The following is a 26,642-nucleotide window of genomic DNA, read 5'->3' on the forward strand; positions in this document are numbered from 1 at the left end:
TGGGCAGGTGCTAAGAGATAATGCCTTAAATGTGTCCTTCATCAAGGAATTTTGAATCCACAATTATCTAGTACTATTTAATAATTAGATTAATCTGATAATACTGTGGAAATAAAACCCAGTATCTTGTGTTTTCAGAAAACTATTAAATCCAATTTTTATTCACACTTAACAACAAAAAAGATTTACGTGCTCTGTAAATCTACAAGGATGCAAAGAATCATAGCTGAACATATGAATGGTTTAACATTTTATTGAACTGGTGTGCTTTATGTGCTGTTTTTAGTGAATCAGTGAAAAAAATTGTACCTTATGTCTTTATTTATTTATTCAAACTATAATCAAATTGCACTGTAGCAATTTCAATCAGTCCTTTAAGTCAGGAAATTGATTTTATAATTAAGTTTTCTGCAATAAACTATTTTACACCAAAGTAAGTACATACACAAAATATAATGTGAAAGTGGATTGACATTAACACTGAATGCAGTGCCATATAAAGACAGTTCTAAAGGAGTCTGCTTAGGTATTGTAAGTGATGTATGTTAGTATATCCAGCACTAATACAGCTCTGTAGGTATTGGTATAAATATCTTTATATAGCATTGCAGTGCACTGTGCAAACATTTTCCACAAGAAAAATGTATTTGCTGACAGCAAAACCAGCTGTGACAAACGGGTCAGAAAAAAAAACCCAACCATGCCATTAAAAGCTTCATTCTTAAAACATGACCTTTAATCCTTCTTTCAGGTATCTTGCATTTCCTCACGTCCAAGTCTTCAGAAAGAAATATGCCTAGCAAGTATCAATGCATACGGAAATTCATTCAAAATAGCACTGCCAAATTTGCCCACAAGTATATCAAACCCGTTGATCCCAGAGCAGTAATGACACACAAACACGGAGTTGTCGATTACTTCAGAAGTTTTGGCACAGTGAGAGTAGGAACTGTAATTTCTTTAAAAATTGGCACATAGTTTGGATTCGGTTGGCTTGGACCTTGATCCAAAGTTTCAATGATAGTCTGCTTCATATCTCTGCTGGCATCGCCTCTCACTGTCAGCAAAGCTGCAATGTGGTCATCCCTGCCAAAGGAAAAGGGTAAAACTGGCATTAGGAGGCTTTGCACAAGAAAGATTTTGTCAATGCACTTAATTGGCAATCCTTTCACTCAGTTTCAGGTACTTTTTTATTCTTAATCAGATCTCTACTCACTCGGAACTGATTTTTCCTGCTCAATATAAAGCACTGTTTTGGCTGCTTTTAGGAGTCTAAAATCTATTTTTCCCTCCCAACACACAGAGCTGAAGTATTTTTAGTATTCCTCTGCAGTACTTAAATAGTTGTAACTTCTAGTCCAGCTCACATACACTGTACATTAGCGTTACTTTCCTAATATTATTATTACAAGAAAGTGGTTAAATTCTAAAAGATGAAAAATATGAACACAGTTACACACTGTTTTAAATTTCAGAATTTGCCCAAACCCCAAGGAAATTATGATCTTATCTATCTATATATCAAATCTGAGGGCAAAGAGAATTACCTGATATCTGGGTATTTACTGACTAAAGTTGAAACTTCCAGATAGAGTAGTGAAGGGTCAGTCAGCTTGATAACCTCTGCAATGGCTTCAATGATGTCACAGAGTCCTTCAGTGTCCTCTCCAGAGCCCTGCAAAAGTAAACAAAAAATATTAAAAATGTCCCATAACAATAGCAGTACTCCTCAAATCTACAAATAATCCTTTAATTAATATTTTGTCTGACAATGCCCTTGAATTTCCCAAAAAGCTGAATTTTCAGACATTAAAAAAACCAAATATTTGTGAATTGTCACCATAATTCTGGTGATTATGGTGATTACGAATTGTCACCATAAACCTTTTCTCTCCCTGTTCTTCATTCAGAGACCTACTCTGAGAATATCAGTGAAGAAAGTAGTGTCCTACAAACAATATGTTGTATTTATCCACATGGTGATACATTCCAGTCTTCAACTTTGGGTAATTATGAGCATAAACGTTAGGAATAACTGACATGAAAGCCAGAACTCTTCTGAAACATTTCTTCAAAACTGTCCCTCTGTTACATTCCTTCAAGTCATCTGGCCACCAAAGCAGCTTTCAGCAACTGATTGATTGAACTGTATCTATTTAAACTCTGGACTATTTTAGTATTCTTAATTCAGGGTCAGCTGGTTCTGCCAATCAGGTGTGGTTTGTTTCCTTTATTCCACAACCTCTTCCATCAACTACCCCAGTTTCTCAGGCTTTATCTTTCTGTGCATTCTTTTTGCATTTTGTCATCTGTTGGCCCTAGGAGATTTCTTGAAGATTCCCGTTCCTTATGCAGTTAAAACTTTTATGCCTGTCTTGTATATTGATTTTCAAATACCTTTTTTAGCCTGTCTTTTCTATTTCTACTGGACTTTAAATGGGGTCAACATAATAATCTTATTGATCCAAATGAACACACTGCATGGTCCTTAGGTAATAAGTAATGATAAGTAATGGCATCTGTCTGATGCCAGATCAATCTTTCTACTGGCCAGGAAAAGCAAAGACAGATTTTTTTTTTTTTTAAACTGCTTTTTTCTTTCACTTACTACTATGAAATCAGGGTACCTATCTCTCGGAGGTCATTCAAATATTCAGCTGCAGAGAGCTGTATAAACACAAAGCAGCAGAAACTGGTGCTCAGGAATTTTAGCAGCTGGCCTGTGTGTTCAGAATCTCCATCTGTGCCCTCAGCTGGCATCTTTGATATTCCCAAGTCACTCAACATTTTTGAGACATGGAGATTTAACTCTAGCCATTTCCCCCAAGCAATAAACATGTGTGGTTATTGTAAATTACCAGGATAACAGCACTACCCAAAGCAAATACTTACAGCTGCAAGCTTCTTAAACAAAAATCTGAACTGTTCTGCTTCTCTGATCATTCTTTCTGCACCCTCTTTTCTTTCTTCTGCATTCTTGAAAGATATACGTTTTAGCATGATTGCTCTGATGTATTCCACAACTACTCGCCGATGGGCCTCAAGAGTCATTGTCTGAAAGAAATGGAAAAGGTGGTGGGTTATGCCAGTGATACCTGCAGATGTAGCCATTATTTTTAGGCTTTGAACTGTGTATTTGCACTTAAACACCAGTATACAATTTTTGCTAATACAGATTGAGTGGTTTTAGGTTTTCACACTGCTAACAGGAATTAAAATCTCGCCTTCCCTAACAATGAGCCAATCACAAGAAGCAACAACCCCAAGATGTCTTTAATAACATGTCTGAGTTTTATGAGGAGCACCAAAGAACAATCACTTTCTCAGATCTTCCTTGACTGATTTGCTGTTCTGCACTTGTCTTTTTATGGGAAATATCTACTGGTACCTGGATGAAGTATCTGGTGTTCGTGCAAGAGTAACGCTGAGGTTTGGAAATAAAGTACTAAACTAAAACCCCAAAACCTTTACATGCTTATTTTTCAACAGGAATGTAAGCAGAGTCCTTAAATCCCACAAGTCCTCAGGTGTTTTTTTCTTCCACTTAAGCATGGTGGCAAAGTTACTTATGATTAATAAAAAGCTGGCATAATAGGTAGTCACAAACTATTTATCATGTTTTATTAGCAGTATGATCAAACTTTAGTTTCAAGTTTTTCTTGAAACATGTTCTTCAGTCAAAATTTGACTAAAAGGTATCAGGAAAGAGAAAAAAAGTGGGGGGGGGAAAGAAAAAAGGGAGAAAACAACAGATTGCAAAGTACTGGAAGTTGGAAATACAGTTTCAAGTTCTGCTCTCAAGAGTGCAGAAATACCAGAGTTAGATGGTTGCTCAGGGACAGCTTCTCTTTTATTGGAGGAATTGATGCCAGCTACACACAGGAAAACGAACTGCACAGAACAGAGTGTGGGGGGCTGACATGTATGGCCCATCCTGCTGGAGAGGAACTGAAGAACAGCTCCACTACAACTGAGAACACTCCACTGGAGCCAACAGTGGTATGGTAGAGCATTCAATTTACACACGAGGAAAACAGTAAAGCAGAATGCTTTAGATCCACATGTCCTCTGTTTCAGAATCTGTCCTTCCCATTAGGCTACAGTCTTCTTGGAGATCCTCATATCATGTGGCTTTTAAAAACCGTACATTCAAAACAGGGTTATCCAAAAATATCTTAAAACCTGGAAAAATCCCATCACAAATCAGGGAAACAAAAGCATGGTCCAGCCTGTGCTAGAACATATGACATCTTTTATGGGAGATTTTTTTTTGTGCTGGGAGACAGTGCAAAAGTATGTTGAACGCCAAAGAATCTGCTTGTAAGCTTCTTCCCCACAAGGTGGCAATAAATGCTACATGATGAAATATATGTGATTGCAGAGATTGGTATTAACACCTCAAAAGTCATGCCAAGCACTCGTACCTCACAGTAACAAACTAAATCTGGAAAAGAAAGCTGTTCCATGGATATAGACTAATTCTGAGACTGACCTAACTCATTTTGTGCACTTTTTCTGGACTGAAAATACATTTACTTACATAATAAGGCCTCTAGAATCTGCAAATACTGAAGGGTAAAAGGTCATCAGAGAAACTCTGAGTAGTTCCCTTTATCACTTTGAGAATTAAGGTAAGAAAGAATAAGTGTATGATTTGGAGACTGTCTTTTAAGCCCTTCTAAGAGCTTCTTCAAAGACCTCACCTAAATACCGATCTTGCTTGCTTCTATTAGGCTCCTAAATGTTAGACAATCATTTAATGCTGTCTTATTACATGAACCTGCCTTTAATCTTCCACATTATTGCACCTGTTTCTATCAACAGAGAAATTCAGATATCCGTTGACAGACCAGAGGGGGAAAACATCCTAACCTAGCACATATACTGATGTAAGAGCACTTTAAACATAGCATTTGTTAACCCTTATGGCACCAAATTCACTAGGCTTCATTGTATATATATTAAAACTAGGAATTACCTGATGTGCATTTATAAAAAAAAAGTCATTACAGACCAGGAAAACTAGTTTCAGAAGAGCTAATTTTATCTGACTACAAACTTCTGAGAAGCGGTAGAAAAATACAGACTGGTAAAAATATCTAGTGACATGCCAGGAAGTTTTCCTGGACTAAATACTACAACTTAGATTTGTCTTTGACAATATTATATGCCTGTGAAAAAAAAAAATTGCAGTATGATGATAAACATTTTTTCCTTTCCAGTAATGAATCAATTCCATTTTCTGCATTTCATTTCTGAATTTCATGTGGTGTTCAGAAATTCCAAATCACCATGATGCTCAGAGTACATTAGCAAAGTATCACTGAGTATTTTGCACCCACCTTTTTGTAAGGCTTTTTAATTCTTGCAAAGTCATTGAAATAATCTTCTACAGTGACACAGATAGTCCCCACTGCATTAGACCCCATCAGCCACTTCTTTGTCATCAGCTCATTCAGATGGGGCTGAGAAGGTGACAAACAAGAGATCAGATCAGGTTTTTGACAGTTTCATCAGATCAGTGCAGTTACTAAAAAATGCAAGAAAAATTTTAAGTGTTGTCAATTTCTAAACTATGCTTCTCCCACATCCTTCCTCATGTGAGTCACTCAAGGTATTTATATGAGTTCAAAATTTTATTACACATCTATCAAGTCCCAGAGCATCTCTCTTCACCATTTCTTGCTGTTTCTCTAATTGCCCTGTTTCCCTGCCCATACTCCCAATTTTTTTTAAAGTAGTAATTCTTTCCCTGAGGGATTCTATACAAGAAGCTAGAATTCCTAAACACAGAAATCTACCACACAGAAAGGGGCCCACTGTTAGAATCAATTAAATATATTAATTATAGGTGAACTGTACCTGCAATGACAACTTAATATCAGCAGCAGTTTTCCAAATAATTCCTACAACTCAACAACATAAGACTAAGTACATCTGCTAGAAAATATTAATTATATACAAAGCACCTGACTTAATTAGGTTTCATGGGATGACTTAAGCAACCTTCCAGTCTCCTACATGCAAACTATACCAGTGAAGAACAACACTAATGTTTACTGACCCTTTGCTAGCCCATATATAAAAACACATTTTATATATTTAGCAATCAAAAGGCTCCACAACTACTTCATTCCGAATTATTTTTTTCTTTATAAATAATACTTCTGGGTTTTTTGAGGGAACAAGTTCTAACCTCTAAATCCATGAAGACTTCATCTAGCAGGCTAGAGCAGCCTTCCTTAGCAATGATGTCTAAAGTTGCATCCATGTTTGCATGACTGATTGATAAGGTGTCTTCTATGTCACTTTTCAAGTATTTTCTTTTCAAACTGATGATGGATTCTCTGTGACAGGGAAAAAACAAAAAGGGTTTTTATCACCCACTGATGCACAATTGCACTACTATTAATTTTTTGGAGTACATACATACAGGACAGTTATTTTTGCAAGGGAAAACAATGCCTGCTGCTTGCTTTGGAAGCCTTTATTTATTCTCCAGCATGATTTTGGAGTGGTCAGTGTAGACTACGTGTGTGTTGGCAGCAAATTGCTGATGAGGAGTAGACCTGCAAGTGGCAGCAGATACAGATGAACAGGAAGTTGGATTGCTCATCACTGAAACATGAGCCACATTCTGATACTCTTCACAGAAGGTCTGCCTTTACTTTTCTCCATTTCAATTCACCTTGATCACACTGCTTGAAGGTGATCTGCCTTCTTCTGAGAGATGGCAGGACCCAGACAAACTAACTGAAATGACCTTTTCAAAATCTGGAAGCTGAATATAAACTTTTTTTGGCAACAAAATTCTTGGGATAACACGTGTTTTTTCATTGGTGAGGGGTAATGTCTTGGTTTGCCACAGGAAATGCAGTCACAATACCTGCCTTTCAAAACAGCACTACCTTTAAACTTATTGCCTTTGTTTACTCAGATAAAACTATCTTAACTGAAACCTGCTTTGCATACAGAAGAGAAGGTTCTGGGAAGAGGTAGTATTACAACTGAAATATCAATAGCTATTTTTCTCACAGTACTGCAACAACATGCAGACTTACTTGAAGGTTTGACAGTTGTTGATGACTGCAATCATGTACTGAACATAGCACTGAGGATACTGCCGATTTTTAAGATGATCTTCTTTGTACAATTGTGCTTCATCTTTGTACCTGTAACACATACAAGGAAAGGCATGAAACAGACACAAATCTGTAAGAACTCAAATACGACCATAGGATCATATGCTTCATAAGGATCTGTCAGGTATTTAGAAGTATTTTATAAAGAGTGTCTTGCTCGTGTGATGTTTAGTCCTTCTGTTCTGGGCAGAATCCAACCAAGAAGGTGTTTTCTCTCTTCCTTTAGAGAAAGAGGTATAAATTTGAGATATAAAAGAAAGCAGAACTGACTCAAAAAATTAAGAGCCGTCTACAGACAGGAACTGAAAGTACCACTCACCAGCACAGAGGAACTTCTGCAGTGAAACTGGGGAAAGGAAGAAAGGAAGAAAAGGAAAGAGAAGAAAACCCTGGTTGGCATGAATGTGATAGGAGAATGACAAAGCAAAAAATAAACATCCAAACAAAAAAACAAATATTGGAACTGTAGGAACAAAGAGAGACTGAGGCAGGATAAAGCATTTGTATTTTAAACATTATGTTACCTGGTTAGAAATGAATTCATTTGCTGAAGACACAGAACGAGTACCTTTGTTTTCAAATCTTCATTTATCTGAGCAGCCACCTGAAGATTCTGCTCAAACATCTAAGACAAAAATAGTTTAATTATAAAGAGAGGCCTTTATCAATGGTAAAACAAAGACAGAACTCCTATCTTGAAGTACTGGAGACTCTAACTAGCACTGGCTCTACAGATGTTTTTTGTTGGTTTTTCTTTTTTTTCCCAGACAGGTCCAGTGACTAAACCAAGAGCCATTATTTTCACAAGCATAATTAATATATTACCAAGAACCATTATTTTCACAAATGTAATTAATGTATTACTGGCAACCATTAATGCATGCTGCAGCGTTCTCCTGATACTGAAAACAGCTGCATTTTTAATTCAGCAAAAAGGTACTTAATCTCTTTAATTCAGTAGTGCTTTGGCTTTACAGTGTATCAAAGTTCTAGAGTCAGCTCCTGCAGTTAGTAATGAATAACACTACAACTCAAATTCCTTTGCTTCTCCCATACATGAAAGCAGTGAGCTCACAACAGTGAAGTAAAGGACACTCTAAACTTTAAAAGCAGGTACAAGATCTAGGTGACTTACAGGCAACTGTGTTTGAGAGGAGGCAAACTAGAAAGAAAGGATACAAAACCAGGTGGAAACATGAGCTGTTTCTATGCTAAGAGGACTTTGAAAATTTCACTGCTACATGCATCTCAGCACTGCAGTCCTTCTCAGCATGACACTAGAGCCAATAATCAGCCACCAGTTTCTTTGACATCACACACTTTCTGAAAACGATTAGATGAAGTAAACCTTGGCACTAATACAAATGTGAAGGAATGTAGCAAAAATCCTGGTATAAGGTAGGAAAAAAATACAGAGGGAAACAAATGCAGGAAGAAGAGATAACCTATCTTTCATTGAAGGTACCTAACACAGTACTTGTAAAGAAAAATTAGAAGGTGAGCATAATAAGCTGACATTTTAATGGTTGATAAAGATCACTTTCAAAACTTTCCACTACCGACAACAGGGTGGTGCAGGTTTGGGTATTCTTGTGGCTTTTTTTTTTAAGGATCTTAGAAACAGCCTCCTCTTTTCTGGTTTTAATTTGGACAGGCATTTATGTTAACTGAAGTAGTGTTTAAAACAGCAACAGTTTCAACCTTCAATACAACTTTTTATTCTATTATTAAGGTGCTTTTATATAATGAATAATTTATAGTAACAAATACATGCCTAACTACCTCAGCACCATATTAACAAACAGCATAACTCAGCACTGTATTAACAAAAACTGTTCTAATAAGTCACATATCATCTGGTGGGCTTATACTACAGCTTTTCATCAAGAGACTTAAGTAAAAGCAGCTCACTAAATACAAGTATCAACTAAAAATAGGTTTCTAATCTACACATAAAAAAGAACTATGTCTTTAAGCACTGAAGAAAAATGTTAACAAAAGCCTTCAAAGAAACAATCCCTTCAACTAACAGCTCTACAGGGAAAAAAATCCTCAATATACTTCAAAAGACACAGAAACAATAGTATTCTAGAAAGTCTGGCTTCCCTCCATTCCTCCAAATCCATGTACTGCTTCTGTAGATTTTCTAGAATAAACAAGTTGTCTTATACCTGAAAAACAATAGCTGGGAGTGTAGTCTGATAGTACCCATCTTGATCTGCTTCTGGTTCAGTTTCTTTTATCCAGTCTTTTTTATCTGTCTCCAGTGCTTTTCGCAGCCAGCCAATGATGTTAGACTTCATTTAATAAAGCAACCAAGAGAAAGAAAAGATTTAATTTAACACAACAAAACCCTCTGCTACAATATCTAGAAAAGCAGTCATTTCCATAATGAAGAGTGGTATAGTAACAGATAATGCTGACCACTCTTGCCATTCCTACATGATACGGGTAACAGACAAATTAAAATTTGCATTGACAAAGACAAAGGTTAGTACTGGAACACAAGTGGCGTAATTTGAAGCTGTGGCACATTTTGGAAGGGGAATGCTCCTAACACAAGGGCAGATCAGTTTGTCAGAATCAACATGTTTACTAATTTTGGAAGAATTTATTAAGACTCAGGCTTTATGTTTCAAACTGAATTTTTCCCCAGCTGAAAAAATAAGAGTAATACTTAATGTAGGAAAAATAGCACATATCTGCCTGTACTTCCTTTTACACCTATGTTTTAGGAAACTGGTGCTCGTTACTGCCAGGGACAAAACTCCAGGATTAGATTAAATGGGTTGTGTTTCTTGGAACACAAGTGGTGCAGAACACAGCAATGGATACAATGGCTGGCTCTCCTCCCATCTGCCCAGCACATTGTACTGCACACAGACCTCATGAACAACTGGGTTTAGAAGGAGATTAAGCCAGTTTTCTGCATGACACATACCACAGACCTATTCACAAGAGTAAAGACCAGCATGTTTGCTAAACATGTAATTGGATTCTTTGATTTCTGTCTTACTTGGGTTGATAATTTCTGCCTATTTTCTGCTTGGTTCGCGTTTGTTTAAAACCTGTAGTAATATAATTGTTTGTATCTCTTTCCAACATGTTACAGGTGTATTACTGTGCCCTACCATGCAAAATTACACATTACCAGTAGGCACAAACAGAAAGGTCATAAAAGTCCATATAGTACTCTCTTCAGTTGTGTGAAATAAGGCTCTACCTTTCTTCCTTATAAGCATGGAATTGCTCTAATGAGATATAACTTGTATGACTTAATCTTGCTTTGACACAGTGGTCCAGGGGACTTTTTTCACCTTAAGATCAGCATTTACAAGGATTTTTTTGAGGCTGAGGTAATTGGAAAAATAATGCGCTAGAAATCTGTTAAAATCTATTAGCATTTTATTTCTCATGACATTTTTGTTGATGTAAACTTCAGTATTTAAGCTGATAGTCCCAATTACTTGTATTTAGCCATACAGAGCTAATTACATTGTGTTTAAAACCACTTTTAAACAACATCAGAAGAAATAAGGTAGAAGTGAAACAAATAGGCAATTTCAGTATTTTCTGCCTTAAAAGAAAGATACATCTGAAAATCAAAACCAGCAAAAAGAAAGCCACTCCGTTTAACAGAGTAGCAACTTTGTTTTATTTATAATCTATAAATAAAATAAAGCAACATTCTATACATAATAGTTTTCACTAGGTAAGGAAAGAAACAAATCTAAAAAAACAATATAGGTTTATATTTTCATGCTAAGTGAGGACAAAATTAATTCAAAGGCATTTTCTGAGTCAAGGCAAAAGTAGCTTGAGAAAACAAACCAATGCGCTTTTTGTCCCAAAGTGCAGAAAAATAAACTTGCATGAAAGTCCTAATAAAGCTAATGAGAAGCAGAGCCTCTAGTGACAACTTCCTTGAGTCATTGCAAGGTTGGTTCATATTATTGTGATGAGTAGTTGTTGCTGACATGTTTTAGTAGCTGACACATCCAAAGAAGCACAAAAATTTCTCTCCTCTGCTTGGCAGACCTTCAACAGTTAGGACAAGTAGGAATTCAATGAACAATTTAAGAACAGCAAGTCCAAAGTTACAACTACCCAAATATCCACTCTTGGAGGCAATTAGTGGATCTGACAATCACATAATGCTTGCTTTGCCATGAAGTTCACCAGTTTCTAGTGACTCTTAGGATAACAAAGAAGCAGTGCCTTTATACTTAAGATACACTTGAAATGGCATCTACAAAAGGAAATTATGCTCATGCAGTTAAAGGCGTTGAAAGGAAAAGGCTGTTAAAAGAATCAAACTGGCAAACATGAACATCCTGATTACCTTGAAAAGATCACATCTGTATCAAATGTTGATGTAGCTACTATGGGGACCAAACTGCCTAGTGTCTTCTTAAGTGCAAACATACCAGCAGTATGGATATAGGCATATGAAGACTGGAATTCCTTCCTTTCTAATAAATTATTATTAATAGTCTGTAAAGCATAACTACTTCTTGAAATGTCATGATTTACATATATAAAATCATCTGATTATGACTTTATAAAGGAACTTACACATAGGATATGAACATTTTCATAAAAGTGATGGTGTTGGATTCACATTTGTCACAGTTTTCTCTGATGGAGGAGCAGCACTGAGGTACTAATGAAGATATAAACTCATCTGAATGTGCCTTTGCACTGTTATTACTCACAGTGAGTGTTGACATATACTTGCTGAGAAGCTGGTCTACCACATTTTGTGAAATCAGAGCATCCAGAGAATTTACATCCACTTCGGGAGACAGTTCTGAATTTCCCATCATCTCTGCACTGAATAAAAAAAAAAAAGAATAAAACATTTCAGATTAATAAAGAAAAATGACATAAAAAGTTAAAAACTAAAAACTATGCAACTTCTTCTGTATGTTCACTGTAAAGGGCAATTTTCCAATACCTACACATTTCAAAAAGTTTTTAATAGCAAGTGCAACAATAAATGCATTTACAAGAAATGTAAATAAAACTATATGAATGAAAGAACAGAATGTAAAAGCTACAGCACAAGAAGTAATGATTACTTGAAACAAAATAAAAGCCAACTGTTTCAGCCTGTGGGCTCTTTGTAGGGGACATTTTTATGTATCTTTTAAATTTCAGAGGTGATGACAGACAATTTATACATTTGGAATTTTAGAACAGTAAAGATCAGTGACAAGTAGGAATTACTGTCCTCAGATCCTCAAAAGAGCTTCTGTTTTGGTACTTGTATCACATCCATGTAAAAATTAAAATATATTAAAAGAAAAGCTATCTATGCTTCCTGCCTTGGTAAAGAATATAGCTAATCTAAGAGGAAGAAGCATCTTTCAAGACAAATCAAAGGTACACTTCATGGGTATAAGAGCAATTGCTTGCAAAGAAAAGTTCTTGATTTTATAGGATTTAAAAGATTTTTTATAGGATTTAAAAGAAACCAAAGCAAAATATTTTGACAAGGGTTATACAAAATTAATACTTTACAGTGATATTTTGCATCTATATAAGATAATAAAATGACGGGCTTGTGTAATCAAAAAATCTCCAAAGCAATGCCAAAGCACAACATAGCAAGAACTCTTAATATTTCATGCTCAAAAAAATCAATAAGTCAAACCCACACTCTTCAGAGAGTGCTTTATTAACAGCTGATGGAAATATATTCAATCATAATAACATAAATTGTTTCGCATTCCATTTATAGTGTGCTTTTCAGAAGCAAACCACAAATTCTGTATTTGCAGAGGCTACTATAAAAACAAATGACAACTTAAATTCCTAAACAAGAGTCCAGTTTGTATAGTTTTGCAAATTGAAGTTGTTCTCTGGGTACACCAGGGAGTCAGCACAGTGCTGCTTCCACTTCCTGGAAAAAATAAATCTCAAAGCACTGAAAAAAACCACTACAGCTACCAACTTAAAACACCAAAATTCTTGTATTTGAAACCATAAAAGCTACTGTGACTGAACATCCTACACTAATGGCATCTTCTTGGCTTGTAAGAAAAGAGTTTGAAATTATTTTAAGTGGCTTAGTCTATTCAGAAAACTGAATTCCATTCTGTTGATGTTTACAGAAAAGAACACAAGTAAAAGCAGGACCTGCTCTGGTTGATTTAGAGGAAACACGAGAAACTGTTTATGGTACTGTGCCATGTTAGAAATTATTTCTAGCTTCATTATACATCATTATCCCTGTTCACAAGGCCACAGAGACGTAAACCATTTCTCAAAGCACATCACCTGAAACCCCAAAACAAGGACCAAAAGCTTCTACAAGCTTTAGCCCAAAACATCAAGATTCTTCCTATACACAATTTCTCTTTCCTGTTTGTCACAACCAAGAGCCCAGGGGAACAGAAGCAACAGACCACCCTCTTCCAAGTGGCACAAGACTTCTAAGTGTTGGGAAGTTATTTACCCTCAACAAGAAATTAATACAATTATATTTGAAATTTCAACTTGATTATAATTTGGAAAGCATTTTAGAAAGCTTCTATTCTGCCACCAATGCTGCTCTATGTGGTGAAAAGAGATACTGGCTCCAGAGACAGCATCCAGCTGTATGTATAGTAGTATTCTTTCTGTTTCTTAAAGTGAACATTGTTGACACTATCTGTAGCAATCCTGGTGATCTCATAGCAGTTTTGTCAACACTTGATCAGCATCTCATAAAATGATGCTATGAATATGAGCATCAGGGTCTTGCAAGACTTATAATTTTCCTCAAACACAGAATGGAGTCCTGGTCCCAGCCCAGCACAGATTTAATAATAAGAGTATGTTTCCAAAACTGTCATTGACTTAAACATGGAAGAGAAACCCACCTAGCACAATAAAACTCCCACTCAAATATCAAAGGCTATTATTCCACATGTAGCATCACTTTATTTCTGAGCTGTGAGTTGAGCATATTTCTAAAAAAAGCTTCCATGCAGACATGCTCTGATAAAGAAACCCCCATGATTCTTTTGTAAGTCCTACGTTGCAAATAATGAAAAAGAAGTTGTGCACGACTGTATCAATTCATCACATGGAAAAAACCTCAATGCTTCTTTTCAGTCAGTACTCTCTCATTTGGTTCTGAAGTGCAGCTTCAATATGCAAATAAAATACAAATTTATATTTTCCCTCTATTATTCAGAGTTCTCATGATGCCACATAGTCTGTTCTCCTTCCTAGTTTATTATAAACTATCCCTATAGAGAATTGCTTATTGTATTGTTAAAAGATGTCCAGCAACTGTGATTTGATAAGCTCTGCAAATATCCCTGTTGAGAACTTTACTTTCCCACTCAGAAACCTGAGCTGATTTCTTCTCCCACTGTGCATTACCAACACACAATGGCTAATTCTCATAGAATCACAGAAAATGGTTTGGGCTGGACCTTAAATGCCATCTAGTTCCAACCTGCCTGCATGAGCAGGCATGCCACCCCTAGACCAGGTGGCCTTAACACTTCCAGGGATGGGGCATCCACAACTTCTCTAGGAAACCTTTTCCAGTAATTATCATCCTGTTTATACAGGAATACAATTCCTGTACTGCCCTCTTGGGCTTTTTTTTTTAAGAGAAGAGAGAAAGTCAAAGCCTTAATTTTTTCCTTCAAGGTATTTCCTCTAATTTCCATTCCATTTGTTATGCAGATATGCAGGGAGAAGAGCATTCTCAGATATCCTGTAGTGTGAAAGAAAGGGAAACACCTCTCAGTTTCCCTTTCTCCACAAGACCCAGCCACCAGGTGCTACAAGCCACATGACTTGCTTTAGCAAGATTTTGCTTTGTAAATAGACTTAACACTGGCTTTGCTCCCTCCCTTTGTCCTTCCAATGATGGAACACACAGATTTAGAGCTTTAGTTCTGAATTGTCTAACTCAGTACCAATCTACTCTGCTTTCTGGGGGAAGGCAGAAGGACAATTTTAAGACCAAGAATTGCCTTACTGGAACATAAGCCCCAGGACACAAATGAAGAGCCTGGGAGATTTCTGCCAAGGTCATGCATGAGAAGGACTCACACCTCTGACTTTCATTCACTGTGGAGTTATTCCTCTGGCCTTCAAAAGAAGGAAAGGCCATTTAACTCAGCTGCTTATTAGCGGCTGCAATCTTTCTTATACCCTGCATGGGTACCTAAGCATGTACAAGTGAGTGCTCCTGATTCTTCCTTGCAGGGTAAAAAAAACTGGAGGACTTTGCAGTGTACAGTACAGCACAGAGTGCTGAACACAAACCTGAAAGCTGGTTATGAGAACTCTCCAGAACAGTATTACCTCCTACCTATGTGCTTTACGGTATTATACGCTAAACCCACCAAGTGCCTAAACTTGTCGCATTAGTGATACTGAACAATTGAAGACATCAAAAGTACACAGAGCACAGAACCTGGGTCAATGCCAGCTATTCAGAACAGGATTACAGTCATGAGCCATAGAAAGGCTAGCAGCACTTTTTCCCAAACAAATCAGTCGCTCTAGTAACTACATGCCAGTAAAAACTAAACAGTTGCCATTTAAGCTGCTTCTACCTGGAAAATGAAAAAAAAAGCAACAAACCCTCCACAATGCTTAAGTAATCCCAACAAATCAGACAGGTTAAATAAAATAAGCATGAGACTATCATAGAAAACAACCTGTAAGCAGAAATTCTTCTAAATAAACAAATCATCACACAGTTTTGAGAGAAAACCTAAAGGAAGTTACCACATTCTTTCCATTTAACAGTAATGAGGCAACTGAAGCAGTCCCACCCCCTGTTGAAGAGAACAATAGAAAGTTAATAATCATACAGATCTTCCGGGGCCGTGGCCACAACAAGCGTTCTGTTTCACACACGAGCTCTCAGTCTCCTCTTCCTCCCAATACTTCACCAAACTGGTATACAAATACGAGGTGACTGTAGCTTCATGCAGGTCCTTAACTGCATCAAAATTTTAAGCAACTCAAAATTATACATTATAAAATACAAACAAGTTTTAAGGAGCAATTTCCAGGAAGCAAAATGTGTAATGAATAGTAAAGAACTTGATAGTTTGATATTATCCTTTTTCTGTTATATCTTTTTGTATGTTAACAGACATGCAAATACTAGCACCAACTGTGTTTTGCATGTCTCCTCTTTGCATTCCTCCTCCTATTCCTAACAGAAAGGATAAGGGGGCCTTACCTAGTATATGTATTCAAAACCCAACTTAGAAGGCTAACAATCTCATTTGCTTCCAGATCCTCTGCAGCAAGTTCTTGCATTCGGGTGGCCAAAGCTTGATGATACATGTTTAGCAACCTGTTGAAAATGTCATAATGTGGAGGAAAGCATTGATCCAGCAGGGTCTTGGCCACAAGCAGGTCATCAAGGACGTATTTACGGATGATTTCGAGATGCCGCACAAGCCACATTTTGTCAGATTCTCTGGTGTCTGCTTGAGTGCCTTCAATCCGCGTGCTCACAGTTCTCTCCAAAATATTGAACATTTTTTCTTTCCACTTCTTTGGCCTGCCAGGAGGTATGAATCCAGTCTGTTTTTTCCTGTCTAACATACGCCTGTCAATTTTCTCCTCCCTCTCAATTATCCTCACAACAGAGACAAGCAAAGTTGGATCTCGACGGACTGTAACAAGAGATCTTTGAACCACCATCCAAAGCTGCTTTGCCAATTCCTCAGACAGTTTCTGCATATCCCCAAAGTATGTGTGGATGAGGTTCATGTCATGTGTGTTTTTGCTGTCCATGCGATACTGCTCATACATCAGGTCATCACGAGAACACTCCAAATCCATCAGTTTCCGGTGAGCCTGCAGAAGTTCCCCTCGCTCAATCAGGTCGTGGGTCTCCCTGACTATCTCTGGAACTGAAAGGCAGGCAAAGAAGAAAAATCACATTGAGCACAACACTGCTAACAAAATACAAACAATTAATAAAAGACGACAAAAGTACTAGGAAAAAAGCTGGAGAATGGCTGTAGTAATTATTTTTAGATATTTTGAAGGAAATAATTTTGAAATATTCAAAAATTGTTCATAAATGTTACGTATCTTTATATATTAACTACATTTTGATCAGTGTCTAAACAAAGATCATAGTGCCAACACAATTTTCTCTTTTCATCCTGAAGCCAAAGAAGAAATGAAAGAATCCTGGAAAGTCTACTATGAAACAAACAACAGTGCTGGTCTTCTTATACATTACATAAAAGGCTTTTAACTTGCCTGACTAAAAGTCACTCACTTCATTGAACCTGAGGCTGCATAAACCAAACAAATGCCAAGTTTTACCTCCTTCTTGAACAGTTTTTGCCTGCTTAAGGCACAAATGAAGGATAGGGATAATTACCTATGCTGCTAAAATATTTAGAAGATCTTTTGTCTATTATTTTTCCGTATTTGAGGAATCCTACAGAGGAAGATTAGGATCCTGTTGGGGAATAATTGAAAAATCTTATCACTAGATGCCTTTTTTGCAGTGACAAATTTTTCTGATAAAACTGGCAGCTCACAAAAAGTTCTAATGATTGTGTGTAACTGTCTTTTCAAGCATGATAAAACCCACTTTGTTTATAAAACATTTGATCATCTCTGAGCAAAACAACTATATTGTTTAACAGCTCCAGAAGGAGATGCCTCATACTAAAAACTTCTCAGAAAGCCTCAAAAGGTTTATTGTCTCAGTTGTGTTCATCTGCATAAAATGAAACAACACCCCCAAAACAACTCCACATTGGAACACGCATAATTTTGCTGTTCTTTGTTTTTAATTAATAGACATTGCATGTAAATAGTTTTCTTTAAGTTGCACACTGTATCTGATACTGTAGAGGTCAGGTACACACAGAGAGTAAACCAATCAACCTGGTATGGCTGGGAAGCAATTTTGCTTTATAGGTACACTTTGTGTATTACTATCAGAAGATAAAATGAGTGAAAATAGTGTTTAAATAAAATCAAATTAGTCTTACAGGCTTAGTCCCTGCTACACGGGTAAGATACTTAAAATTATTTGTAAGTAGAGAAGTCCTGGCGAGGAATTCACCATGATTCAAGATGGAATGCAGTATGCATTCCAACACAGCTACACAAAGTGACACAGGTAATCGCATTTTCTTCATCTTTACAATATCCATTTTGTTACATTAATCTTATTTCATTTTGCAAACCCTCCCAGACGTACAGTGTTGCAAAATGTTTTTGCCTCCTAAAATAATTTCATGCTATTTGTACCCAGCAGGCTCGCTGTAGGTGTCCAGCTCAGGTGGCAACACACCAGAACTTTACAAATAGTCTTTCTGTATTTGTTGTTGTTCCGTGTTTCAGTCTTTTATACTAAACACGTTATCCCAGCTACTGATTGCTTGCAAGAAATTTCTTTCTGAGCTGTGTGTGATGGCCAGACTAGAAGTTCCTATAGCACAACTTATATTAAATGTTTACCTTTTACTTCCCTGCATGTGATATGTAGGTCATTCTTCCTTAATTCTTTGTTTCCAGTGAAGTTTAAAGCTCTCAGCATTACTTGACAACCTTACAGCTGTTAGCACCATATGAAAGTGTTTTCATTATGTGATGGATTATATAAAGAACAGTAGATTACCTGAAAATATATTCTTGAGATTTTCTACAGCAGCTGCCAGTTGGCTGTGTTGCACTACAGCATCCTTAACATCCTTGAGGTTTTCTATAGTGTTGATGCTCTGTCTCCAGTCCTTATTGACATCTATCAAAGACTGCTGAATGTCCTTCACATCATTCAGTGCATTGTGCAGTTGGCTTAAACCTGTTCGTACTCCATCTAACTGTGACTGTATTGCTGCCTTTAACAGAAAAAGACAAAGAAAGAACTCATATTAATCTTCATAAGTTTCATATTTTCAACATTACTCAAGATTTAATTTTCATTTCCATATCTAACATTTTCAGCAGAAAAAAAAGCAAATACTACAATTGACTAGAAGTGTGAAAGCTTGTGTGTGCCCACATACCATTTTTTTGAAGTTCTGAAGCTGTATCTAGTTTTGAAGGACCTAGATACAATTAGTCCACCCACAAACTAACATAGGAGCTTAGGGAGATTGACTGTAAACTTTGTAATCTATATTAAACCAGGATCAAAGGAATGAGATTTCCCTGCATTTCCTTCACAAATTAATTTCAAAGGGGGATATCAAATAAAGTTGATGTGTCATCAGAATGTTTGGTATGTATGGATTCTCAAAAGCATTTTACTAAGGCAATTACAAATTTTTACTCACAACAGAAAATGTTCTAAAAAACCCAAATTTAATTCTGAAATGTTCTTAAAAAAACTCCAAAAGCTCCTGAAGGCTAAAGAAGCCCCTAAAGCAATTCAGTCAAAACAAACAACAAAACCTCAAACTGAATATAATTTTCATGCTGTGAAACATCAATGACCAGACCAACAATGCAACTACTAAATTATTTTGGCATAAAGACAGGTTATTGATATGGATGCCTTGTGACAAATGACACTTGAAATAATGACTCTTCAAAGAGGCTGTTAGGCCTGAATATCATTCAGGTGTCCAGACACCATACAGAAAATGCATTATAGTGCATATCTGAGTGAAAGAAATCAGATCACATCCACAGCACATTTTTTAGATACATAGTTTTAAAAAGATGTGATGAAGGTGAAATCAGGGGAGTGGAAAATGCAGCTAGAAATAACAGCCTTCAAAAGACAAGCAAGCTATCAGTGAAAACTCAGCTGTATAACTCGGGAACTTGACGCAACCAGTAAAGAAAATGAGGCATTAATCGTTTTGCTAAGATCAAAACATATTTTTTTGCCAGACCTTTAAGGCCCAAAAGCTTGGATAGTTGTGGAACTTGTTGTTGGATACTAGAAGCCAAAAAGGAAATCCTGGTAACTGCAAACAACATTTACTGTGTTTTAAATGCACTGGGAAAGTGCCAGAAAAAATGCAGTAATTTTTAAACAAAGATTATTTATGTAGTTTCAAATTATGACATGCTGATTTTATTGATAAAAATATATTTTCCTGGCAGACTCAGCACAATTAAGCAGGAGTAAGGCATTTTTATACTGTTTCTATCTATAGAATTGCTGCATTAACACATTTTTCCTCTACAGGAACTGAGATAATTAGGATACTCAAACACAATCTTCTGCAGCTGACCATAACGTATTTTAAAAATCACATAATCATTAAATGTTCAATAGTTCTGCTTTGATAATTTTTTCTGAGGCAGATCTTCCAAGTATTACATATTCAAATTTTTGCCCATTTATCTTTTGCACTAACTTGATAATGTTGAACTGAAACAGTCAGGGATCTCAGTCTCTGACACAAACAGACATGGAAAATTCCAAAAACAGACATCCATCCATGTTCAGTTTGTCTTCAAATAGTCAGCTGGGGCCAGGGGATGGGGTGATGGGACAGGGAACAAAGCATGTCCCAGCCTAGCACTGTATACTTTACTTCCTAGAATGCATATTCATCTTTGATTGGACTGATCATCACTATATTAAAAAAACTAAAACAAAACTAAGCCATCCTGGGAAAAGGGCTAAAAACTTCTCTTTTTATGTTTTTTCAAGTGACAGCTTTCAACATGAAGCCAGAATCCTGGCTTCCTGGTCTCCCGATGGCTCAAATCCACAACTGCACAGCAGCTAAGAATCAAAAGGGAGAGGACTCATGCATGGTTATATTCTGGAACATCCACAACCTAGAAACTTCCCTAGGATATGTGTATTTATACAGAGTTTCTTCACAAAGAAGTACTTCCATAGATTAAGAGCAAAACCAAAAATGGCTGCCAACAATTATAATTTTACAAGGTCTGAAAGAGATTTCAAACAGCTCTTCTACATTCTGGACTACAGAACCCAAAGGCACCACTCTACAATGCTACCTGGTGTTCTTCCACATATTCTTTCAGAGTTCCGGTACTGAACCCCAAAAATACTGCTTCACTGAGTGCCATCAGTCTCATACACAAAATTGATAAGTTTGATATGTTTCAAAGAAGATTTTCCTCTAAGAATTTATGTTACATGGGAAAAAATGCAGTGAGGGATATAAGAAATTAACATAACTAAATATATGGGAGAGGATTTGGAGACAATGTTTAGATGCACCTGAAAAAATGATGACAAAGATAGCAGCATATCCAGTTAGAAAGAAACACCTAACATGTTCACACTGAAAGATTTCCCATGTGTTCATTCACTCAGATGAAGCAGTAATCAATTCAATCTGAGAAGTCAGCAAATCCTCTGGCTGATAATCCTGATGTCTGCCTCCCCGTCTTCCACACCACACATAGATATAGTTGAAATCCACAGCAAGAGTATTTCCTACATCCTCTCTGTGCTCCCATCCATTAGAGTAATTCTCATGGGAAAATCACCACTGCTGTCTATTGCATCACTAACCAGCACCTTTTTCAGGAATGCATCCTGAGTGGATTAAGGGGTATCGAACTTCTTTTGGGAACAGGTATTTCCAACCACCTATGGATGACTGAACTAACTTAATGCAAACAATAGGGAAAACAGCTATAAAGTGGATTTAGGCATTTGCAAGACTTATGAAGTTTAGTCATGACCGTCCACAGAAGCAGCTAGGCAAATGACTGTGCTCATATATTATAAATAGATCACAGTAACTAAACAGCTGATCCATTATTAATAGACTCTATATGCTTCCTGACTTAAATCTGAAAAGCCCAGTCCAAATCATCAGAAAATTTTGTTTCTATGCTACAAAAATCAACATGCAATTTGCTATATATAAATATCAATTTTTTTCACTGTGAAAGAAAACTGGTTTTCTTCTACTTCATACAGACTGCCACAAAGGAAGAGCCATTAAATTGCTATAAGATAAACTAACTAAGTGGAATATAAGATTAGATACAGTGTATACCACCCATTTTGACCTGAGAAAATGTATCCCAAAACACTTTTCTAAGACTCTATTCCACCTGCTTATTATAGTGGTTTAAAATTACTATTGGCAAATACCACTGAAAGAAGAAAACAAGAAACTCAACAACATACCGACAATAAACACAGGATAACCATATTCCTATTTCAGGCTAAGTTCGTGTGTGTGAATGTGCAGCCACTCACATGCACACATGCGAAGGAGGAGCAAAATCAAGGGGTCACTTCCACAAGAGACAAAAATGTGATGTATTTTAGCTATCTTCCCTAAACCCATGTAAAAGTCAGAGGGCAAACTGACTGATCTTTTTTCAGATGCAATCATCAATTTTTTGTTAAAAGTTCAGTATTCAGCCACTAAGACAAAGCTTTGTTGGCTGACAGGCTACACAGCAGGGTAGCTGTCCATGAATAAAATGCAGACCTAAGAATACTTGAAATGCTTGAATAAAACATTAGTAAGATGTACAATGTCAGTTTGCATTACTTTCAGGACACAGATTTTCTGGTTTTGACACAGAGTAAAAACTGAAGTTCCTGGTTTAAAACTATCAATCTGGCTGAAAGCAGATTCAAAACAAACAAACAAACAAACAAACAAAAACCAAACAAAAAAGTACACTCATGATACACCACAGACACTCCGGTTTATCCAGCTTTGTACCTTGAGTCGAGCTTCTACTGAAGCCTTCTTACGAGCTTCCCTTCTGCGATACTGTTCCACTTTATCCAGCTGATCAGGACGCTGAAGCATTCCTGCTACTCTCTGAACAGCTGTTGCAACTGCTTCCCTATCCGTTTCCTCCATGGTTGATTAGGACCTCAGAATGCCTTCATTACTTAACAAGACTGAAAAGAAATAAAACATTTTTTAAAAACCCACCTTTTTTCATTTGATGGTTATGTGAAATTTCAAAGTTAACAACTGGAGAATTAACTTTAGCAATAAAAGTGGTGAAACTTGACAGAAGCATCATTAAACCACATTCTAGAGAGGAGGAACTGGAATTCTACAAGAACTTAACTCAGTCTCATTAGTTCCCCTGCAATGTTTTTGGTTGCTGTTTTTGCATTTACCTTGCTCTAAGTTTGAATTTTAAAAAACCAAAACAAAATACCACCAAAAAAAACCCACCACCACAAATCTTCATTAAAAGAAGAGATTTTATTTAATCGAAGGGTAGGTTGGCCTATTAAAATGGTAATAAGGCAAGCATAATGGAATCTTGTAGAAAGTTCAAGCAAAAGTCCTAACTCAACCTGAACTATAGCTGGGTGTACTTGAGAGAACTACAGCCCTCCTGCAGCAATAGGTCAATTTTGCTACCAAAACTGGGGAGAAACATAGGCAGTGGAAGCTCCAAACACAGAGACTTAACAATATAGCACTTCCATTAAGGATTCTGATGGATAATTTTTTTATTTCCTACTCATGCTTTCAGTTCTTCTCACAGTATCAGTCTAGTCCATCAGGGGTGTAAGGAAAAATTATTCAAGTATTTCACCTAAGTCTCCAGCAGAATTTTTAGTGAAGCCAAGACATGCAGGCAAACCAGTACAGGGAAAAGGCAACATCTGCTGTCCATCAAGGCAGACCTGTTCCCTCAAACTCCATTAGCTACAAACAGAAAACAGGGAGTATCCCATCACCGAAGATGCAATACCATGGTGTCCACAGACCTCTGAGGAATATATCTGGAGCTCCTCGTTGCTTCCAAATTATTTCCAACATTTTATGTCTTTAGCCTTGCAACCAAACAACATTTTCGGTTCTGCCGCCACAGCTAGAGATTATACTCTTTCATACCCATATTATTCCTTGAAATTCGATATCTGTTTTCAGAGCAGTCTGCATTCATAAATCGAGCACATCACTTAATCTCAGCAGAACAGTGATCCAAAGAACTGTGCAGAGTGCACTGCAAAAAGAAAGTGCTCTTTCTTTTTGCTGAAAGAGCAAAAGCAAGAAAACACATGGGACAAGCAAAATTGATATATGAAGGAAACATTGGGTGGGGGCACCCAAAAAAAAGCCTAAGAAACAACAGAAGCAAAGAAAATTGCTCACTATGCCTCACAGGCAAACGAATGCTCCAGCCAGTCTCTGAATAACCACTACCCTGGAAACAAAAGCCCCGTATTTTATTGCTAAGTATGACATACACTAGGGAATTTCCCTTCGGCCAGTTTGGGTCAGATGTCCCCACTGTGACCTCTCAATCTCTGCCCACCCCCAGCCTACTTGAGGGGAGAGGAGGGCAAATTAGGAAAAAGAGAAAGGCTTCATTCACACTGTACAAGCCCCCTGCAGCCATAGCCACACACTGCAGTGTGAGCAGCACTCTTTCTGCCACAAACCCAAAACACAGGCTGTACAGACCATTTTAAAGAAAGTTAACTACATCCCAGCCAGACTCTGTAGAGCATTAGCAAAATTCCTAATTTTATAACTTATCATGGCTAAAGAACATTCCAGGCAAGGCTTTCCCATGAGCTCTGTAAGAGCCTATGTCTCAAGTTCCGTATCTCTAGTACCTTCACGAATTACATGCATAAGTATGAACTTATTCCAGAGTTATTTCTACAGTGTAAACTCCTGTACTTCTTTACTACTGGCCTGGCTAACTCAAAGCATGTTTCATTTCTTACTCTTCATCTAAACATGCAAGATCTATTTCCATCACTTGTGCTTTGGAATGAATACTCCAGTTTCGTTCGGCTCAATCCATTTCCAAGCTAAAAGGGCTCTACCTAAAATTTTAAAACATGATACTTTTAAATATGAATTTACTACAAAAATGGTATTCTGCAGCAGAGAGCTTTATCCTGAATTACTGCCTTTATTAAAAACTCTGAATACATCCCGCAGGGTTACAACATCTTTAGCTCACACAGCCACAACCCAGGCACATCAAGGAGACCTCGTCAGCAGAATGAGAAGCCAGCACACTGTAACTAACACGTTGAGGCAGACAGGTTCTTGTAGAACCACCCAAAAGGAACAGCAAACTTTGGGAAGCCACGTCAATTTCATACTGAAACTGTGAGTCAAAACTACATATATCTCCAACACAAAATAGAGGCAGAAGTGAACAAAACTACGTCCCAAGCCGACTCAGGAAGGCTCCAGCTGCAATCGCACCCTTATCCTGGGGACTTCACGCTCCAGAGGCGAGCCAGCGGGGGCGACAGGCTCCCAGGGGGAGGCCGCTGCCCCTCTGCAGAGGAGGCCCTTGCTCCTGCAGAGGAAAGCAGCGAGCCCTCCGAACAGAGCTCGGGGGAAGCAGCGGCGGCAGCCCCGGCCGGCAGCCCCAGACCCGCCCGGCTCCTCCCTGGCACCAGCGGCTCAGCTCGAATCATTCGCACCGACGCAGGTGCCCGTCCGTGTCGGGCAAAGGCCGGAGACCTGCCCGCGGGCACGCCGAGCTCCTTCGCTCTCCGCCGCGGCCCCGGGACAGGACGAACCTTCAGCACCCCCTTCGGCCCCGCCACCCCGGGGGGCTCCCCGGATCGCCCCGGCCCATCCCGCCCCCCACCCCCTCGGCTTCCCACTGCCACACCAGGGTCCGTACAACCCGCGACAGCCCGGCAGGGGCCGGCGCGGCGGCGCTCACCGGCCGACAGCGGCGGGGACAGGGCGGGGAGGGCGGGACGCGCGGCCGCCACTTACCGGGGCCGCAGCCGCCCCTGCTCGGCAAGGCGCTGACAGCCCCCGGTGCGCCGGCGCACGCCCGGCCGCGCATGCGCACCGCGCGGCCGGCGGCGCCGCCTCCTCTCCCCTCCTCTTCCTTTTTTTTTTTTTCTTTTTTTTTCTTTTTTTTTAAATATATATACAGTTCTAGTGCTAAGCGGCGCAGTGCGTGCTACTGGGGCCTGGTTCAAGGATGCCGAAATCGTTTTGAAAAAAACAAACAAGCAAAAAAGCCAATAAATAAATAAAAAAAAAACCTCAAAACTTCACGACTCCTGTGAGGTGTTAAAGCTTTGGGTTGGAGTGGTCGCCTACTGCAGTGGGTGTCGTCTGGGGAAAAAAAAAAAAGGAAGCACACGGAGCGATTTCTTCGCGGGATGAGTTGTTAAGTGTTTTAATGGGCTGCCAAAGGGAGGTGGTGGAGTCACCGTCCCTGGAGGTGTTCAGGAAATGACTGGATGTGGCTCCGCGCCATGGTCTGCTTGACACGGCGGTGTTGGGTCAGCCTGGGTGGACTCGATGACCTCAGAGGTCTTTTCCAGCCCGATTCTGTGATTCCGTAATGAAAATGGATAAGCCGGCCAAGCTGCCCTTCAGATCCGTGTGGAAGCTGCTTATCGCGGCAGAGGAGAAGGGGAACTCCTCACTCAGCCCGCCGTGCCGGCTGTCTCCTCACGCCTTGCCCACACCCCAGGGCGCTGCCGTGCCAGCAAGCGATGTGTCGGGAGCGTGCTGTGGCCGCAGGGATGCGGCTCTCACCACGACCTCCCCTGGCTCGGCACCTCACACTCGCTGAGGCTCAGGGGCTTCCCTGAGCGTGCTTAGGGTTTAATTTATACGT

The 26,642-nt window shown here is 38.4% G+C and overlaps 1 protein-coding gene and 1 long non-coding RNA gene across 3 annotated transcripts; one reads left to right on the forward strand and one right to left on the reverse strand.

Annotated features, from left to right (window-relative positions):
- Nucleotides 1-237: 237 nt before the first annotated feature.
- EXOC3 (exocyst complex component 3) lies at nt 238-25,906 on the reverse strand. Of its 2 annotated transcripts, none has more exons than XM_068194637.1 (13): nt 25,781-25,906; nt 22,775-22,959; nt 18,766-18,985; nt 16,348-17,029; nt 11,858-11,975; nt 9,314-9,439; nt 7,667-7,767; nt 7,062-7,172; nt 6,197-6,347; nt 5,343-5,465; nt 2,893-3,054; nt 1,548-1,675; nt 238-1,086 (listed from the first exon to the last, which is right to left on the reverse strand). In XM_068194637.1, the coding sequence occupies exons 2-13, from the start codon at nt 22,916-22,918 to the stop codon at nt 915-917; spliced, it is 2,238 nt and encodes a 745-aa protein (XP_068050738.1). In that variant the 5' UTR covers nt 22,919-22,959; nt 25,781-25,906; the 3' UTR covers nt 238-914. The 2 variants fall into 2 exon arrangements, with proteins under 2 accessions (XP_068050738.1, XP_068050731.1); XM_068194630.1 differs by having other exon boundaries at nt 25,725-25,862.
- Nucleotides 3,254-12,217, forward strand: LOC137476409 (uncharacterized). The gene is made up of 2 exons (XR_011000359.1): nt 3,254-4,631; nt 7,371-12,217. It is a non-coding gene; the product is annotated as an uncharacterized lncRNA (long non-coding RNA).
- Nucleotides 25,907-26,642: the final 736 nt, after the last annotated feature.

The sequence above is a fragment of the Anomalospiza imberbis genome, chromosome 1, assembly GCF_031753505.1.
Source record: "Anomalospiza imberbis isolate Cuckoo-Finch-1a 21T00152 chromosome 1, ASM3175350v1, whole genome shotgun sequence".
Taxonomy (NCBI): Eukaryota; Metazoa; Chordata; class Aves; order Passeriformes; family Viduidae; genus Anomalospiza; species Anomalospiza imberbis.